Source organism: Ictalurus punctatus, chromosome 7 (genome assembly GCF_001660625.3).
Source record: "Ictalurus punctatus breed USDA103 chromosome 7, Coco_2.0, whole genome shotgun sequence".
In the NCBI taxonomy this organism is placed as follows: Eukaryota; Metazoa; Chordata; class Actinopteri; order Siluriformes; family Ictaluridae; genus Ictalurus; species Ictalurus punctatus.
This window is the reverse complement of record NC_030422.2, coordinates 29,750,100-29,755,099: the sequence shown is the minus strand read 5'-3', so window position 1 is coordinate 29,755,099 and position 5,000 is coordinate 29,750,100. Positions and strand designations below refer to the sequence as shown.

The 5,000-nt window shown below is 43.2% G+C and overlaps 1 protein-coding gene across 1 annotated transcript in view; it reads left to right on the top strand.

Moving 5' to 3' along the window:
* The window catches only part of LOC108267725 (phosphatase and actin regulator 1), a 46,835-nt gene that overhangs the window by 20,925 nt on the left and 20,910 nt on the right, over positions 1 to 5,000 (top strand). Inside the window, exons 4-5 of the mRNA XM_017472084.3 lie at positions 4,338 to 4,541; positions 4,733 to 5,000. The exon at positions 4,733 to 5,000 is cut by the window's right edge and continues 15 nt beyond it. Coding sequence (XP_017327573.1) covers positions 4,338 to 4,541; positions 4,733 to 5,000 — 472 coding nt within the window. The remainder of the gene's footprint in view (positions 1 to 4,337; positions 4,542 to 4,732) is intronic.

Genomic DNA, 5,000 nt, shown 5'->3' with positions numbered 1-5,000 from the left:
GTCACGGAGCTGCTTCTGCAGGGACTGACAGACGGCCACGGGGCGGGTGAGTGGGAGGAGCTAAGGCAGGAAAATTTAAATAAGGCCTTGGGGGAAAAAAAATTACAAACAAAAGAGAGAAAGCAGACTGAAATAAAGTTAACTGTTAGAATGTGCTAGCATCTTCTCAGTGTCTTGATTCGCTCGTCAGTATTCCTGATTTCCTTGCTGTAGTATCCCATCCACCTCAAGCTCGATGTCTTGTGCGTGCGGAGATGCTCTTCTCCTTGCCGCAGTCGTAAAGAGTGATTTATAACACATGCGAGTTACTCTATCTTTCCTGGCAGCTTGAACCACTCTTCTGATCTCTCGTATCAGCAAGGCGTCTCCACCTACAGAACTGTCGCTCGCGCCACATCTTTTTATTTTTTTGTTTTTTTGCACCATTCTGTATAAACTCTACACCAGAGCTGTCCAAACTACGGCCCGCGGGCCGGCAAATCCTGAAAATATAATGGAATATGGGCCACACGTGAAACGCATTGCACTTGACCGTATTGTACTTCTCAGTTTTAACACTAGGTGGAGCTACTGTCTTGAACGAGGTAGCTTATATACAAAACGAGGATAATCGAGGAAATTTTTTACCGGAATTTACCAAAAATGTCAGAACCAAAGAAACGCAAGATAGCAAGTGAGTGCAGAAAATCCCAGACACGATGGAGAGATGAATATTCCTTCACAGAAGAGCGAAGGAAAAGTGAAAGTTGAGCCTGCTAGCTCAACAACGCTATTTTCTCATGCTAACAAAATACAAGAAAACGCCACAATAGCCAGCCACGAGGTAGCTCAACTCATTACCCGACATGGGAAAAGGACTTGCCTTATTAAAGTCGCAGGAATGACGTGCCCAGAAAAGATGCAGGAATTCAACAACGTGGGCATGTCCAGAAACACACGTTCATTTTTTTTTTTTTTTTTTGCGGGGAGTTGACGATGACTTTTGCATTATGGAGGAGCTGCTCGATCTCAGGAGTCTAAAGGGCGCAACGACGAGTAAGGACATTTTTTGAAGCCGTGTCAAATGCAACTGACAAGATGGAGCTTAAATGGGACGAGCTGTGTGGAGCTACGACGGACGGGGCTCCGGCTCTGACAGGCGAGCGCAGAGGAATGGCCTCTATGGGGGGTGCCAAGGTGAAAGAAAGCGGAGGTGAGGCTGATGAATGCCCTGTATCATCCACCAAGAAGCCCTCTGTGCCAAGACAGTCCAGCGTGAGCATGTGATGAACACCGTTGTGAAAAGAGTCAACGAAATTCGAGCACGAAAGCTGTACCACAGAGAACTTCAAGCTTTTCTACCTGATGTCAATGCTGAATACGGCGACCTATTTATATATTTATTTATTTATTTATTTATTTATTTATTTGTTTGTTCATTGTTGCAGCAACACTGTTCCCACTATAGGGAAGTTTAAAAAAAAAAAAATATATATATATATATATATATATATATATATATATATATATATATATATATATATATATATATATATATATATATATATATATATTAATTAATATATATATTAATTAATTAATTAATATATATATATATTAATTAATAAATATATATATATATATATATATATATATATATATATATATATATATATATTTATTAATTAATATATATATATATTAATTAATTAATTAATATATATATTAATTAATTAATTAATATATATATATATTAATTAATAAATATATATATATATATATATATATATATATATATATATATATATATATATATATATATATATATATATATATATATATATATATATATATATATATATTACACAGTATTCATGCGTCAATAAGCTCGATTATTTAATAAATTCGGTCAATTAAAGTTCTCTGACATTAAAATTTTCTCAAAAACGTTGATGATTTAACGAGTCTTTATTGATCACGTATACAGTAGAGCGCAGTGAAATTGTTTTCTTCGCATACCCCAGCCTGTCAGGAAGTTGGTGCTCAGAGCGCAGGGTCAGCCACGATACAGCGCCCCCTGGAGCTGGGAGGGTTAAGGGCCTTGCTCAAGGGCCCAACAGTGGCAGCTTGGCAACGCTGGGGCTCGAACCCCCGACCTTCCGATGAGTAACCCAGAGCCTTAAATATAGCCATCTCCTTTCCCCCTTATTTTTAGCACTTTGCACAGGGCTGTGAAGGGGATCACCATCCTGACTATGAAGCAGTCAGAGGTTGCTGTTTTGAGAATGAACTGCCGACCCTTCTTGAAACAAAAATCTGAAAACCCATTAATGGAAAGTGGGTAGGTGATGTACTTCACCTCTAGGGAGTGGCCCAGGCCTTCGTATATTTTTCTGTATGTGGCCCTCGGTGAAAAAAGTTTGGACACCCCTGCACTACACTGTTTGTGTGAAAATCCCAGGAGATCGGCACGTTCTGAAATACTCAGACCCGCCCATGCCACGGATAACGTCATGGAGATCGCACTTTTCCCCCGTTCTGGTGTTTGATGTGAAGGTGAACTGAAGCTCTTGACCTGTATCTGCATGATGATGATGTGCACTGCGCTGCTGCCACACGATCGACTGATTAGACGACTGCATGAGGTGGACAGTGAACGTATAATAGCAGTACATCGTTTATATACCGGTCGATTCCAAAAAAAAAAAAAAGTTAGCACTCATGCTGCGTTCGAGGTGGAGTTGGAGCTCGTCATTTCTCCGCCTACAACCGGTAAAAACCACCGAAAACATCCTCTCGACTTTATTACGCGTCCCATCTCAGGCCTCCTGCTAATTCCAAACCGTCATTTTAGAGCTAGTAACGGAGGCTCGAGTCATTGATGAGAGAGAGAGAGAGAAAATAATTGCACACCTCAGAACGTCTGTCAGCCAATCAGAATCGAGAATTCGTTTATCTGTCTGTTTATCCCGCGTCCGTTTGACCAAAATGTTAACGGAAACTCGAGGCCTGGATCGTGAACTTTTCTGAAACCCGGTTTTGTTTGGTCAGGTTGTCTTCCAGTTAAAGAATGGAACCTTCTGTCACGTGACCAGAGCCAGCGTCTATAGCCTACCCGCCGTAACTTCTAAAAGAAACGGTCGTACGTGAGTAGCGGAGGCTCCTGCGGTTCAGCTGCGTCTGACTAAAAGGGAGTGACGTTTACGCCGACGTTGCTAGAACTGCGTTCTCGTTGAAGGGCCAGTGCTGCTGTACGGTCCGAAGAGCAGCCGGTCACACAGCGCTCAGGGTGATGAAGGTGGAGACTTCGGACTGCTGAGGATCACCTTTATAAACATTTCGGATATGGACAGCAGCGTGAGCGGTGACGCCGAGCCTCACGATCCTCTCTGCGTCGCGGTTTTAATTACGCAGCGTGGATTTCGATCAGGAATCTGAAGCGCTCGTGTCGGGGGGCAGCTCCGTCTTCTGCCGGGTCGCGATCGGATCTCCAGCTCATCAAGATAACGACGCTGTGCGAGAACGATCAAACGTATGAAACCCGGTGCAGCTTAACGAGGCAGTCGTGCTAGTGGGGGGGTTTTTTTTGTTTGTTTTAAACAAAACTTGATGATCAAGTGGTATTTATTTATTTATTTATTTATTTATTTATTTCCTCCTGTAGGTTTAGTGCTTTTCCTTTTCCGTTTTGTGCACTTCACGAGTTTGATCCCTCGCCAAGAACTAGCGTCCGCTCCAAGTGCGGCGGGTTTCGTGTTAAACACGAACCGTTGTTGCTTCTGTAGCAGCTCATCAACGAGCAGACGAGCTTTCCGTAGACCTTCATAGATGTGTGTATTTTTAGTATTTCATTCGTTCCGTCTGGTCTGGAAAAACAAAACAAAAAGCAAAACACCCCGATGTCCCTGCTGAAAACAACAATAGAAACCATCACAGAAATTTTAATGGTTTCCACTACAAATACCGTTCTAATCAATCAGTTAACCATTAAAACCATTAGCATTATTGGTCCTTAATGGAATCCACTAGACATAACACGCCACCAATGGAAGGCAATAAATAATTGCCAGTAGAGACCAACAGGGACCATTACAGCTTCCATTAAAACCAATACACAATTCCTATTATAACCATTAGAAATTCTATGAGGGTTTCTATTTTTTTTGTTTTTTGTGTGAACACTGTTTAAAGACAACATTCGAACGTTCGAAACGTACGTCTGATTTTATATATATGATATATAATGTATATCTCTCAATAAATTGTCCCAAATTTATCAAATCCAACGCAGCTATGTAGCCTCCAACATTCCCAGTCTTCTATTAACACGCCATTTTATTTTTGTGTATTTTCTCCAGCTCCTATTGAATTCCGGGCCTCCATGGAAGGCAGTGTTTGTCCTCAGGACCCCCCCCTGAAGTCGTCCCTGGTTCTGCCTGCTAAGAAAACGGTAAATTTTCAAAATGAGGTTCAGGAGAACCCTCCGAAAGCCGCGCTCTTCCACAAGCAGCCTCCCGCTCTGCCGCCGAAGCCTTTTACCCGGCAGCTGAACCACAACATGGGTGAGGAAGAGCGCCGGGTCACATGACCACAACTCTTTAGGGTTTCATTAAAGGCCGAGATGGGAAAGGGTGCATGTGTGGCATGTGGTTGGAACCAGGCCTGTCTTCTTCTCCAGAGCTTTGTCACAGTAACCGTTCACATGTTCATTGCGATGTTCTCAAACGATGTCCTATTCATCTTCCTCCATCAGAGCCATGTCAGACCCTGAAGCTGCCCTGCGTTCAGGGGAAACACTCTCCTCCTCTTCCTCCTAAGAAAGTGATGATCTGCGTGCCGTCCGGAGGCCTGGAGCTGCCCGTCTCTTCCCCGAGCCCTCTCGCCACCTACCCCGGGAAATGCACTCCCATGATGTACCACGGCAGCCTGGGGGGGCATCACGGACACCCGCACCAGCTGCAGTACGGCAGCGTGCCCAGCCGCATCATCGAGGAGCTCAACAAGACGCTGGCGCTGTCCAT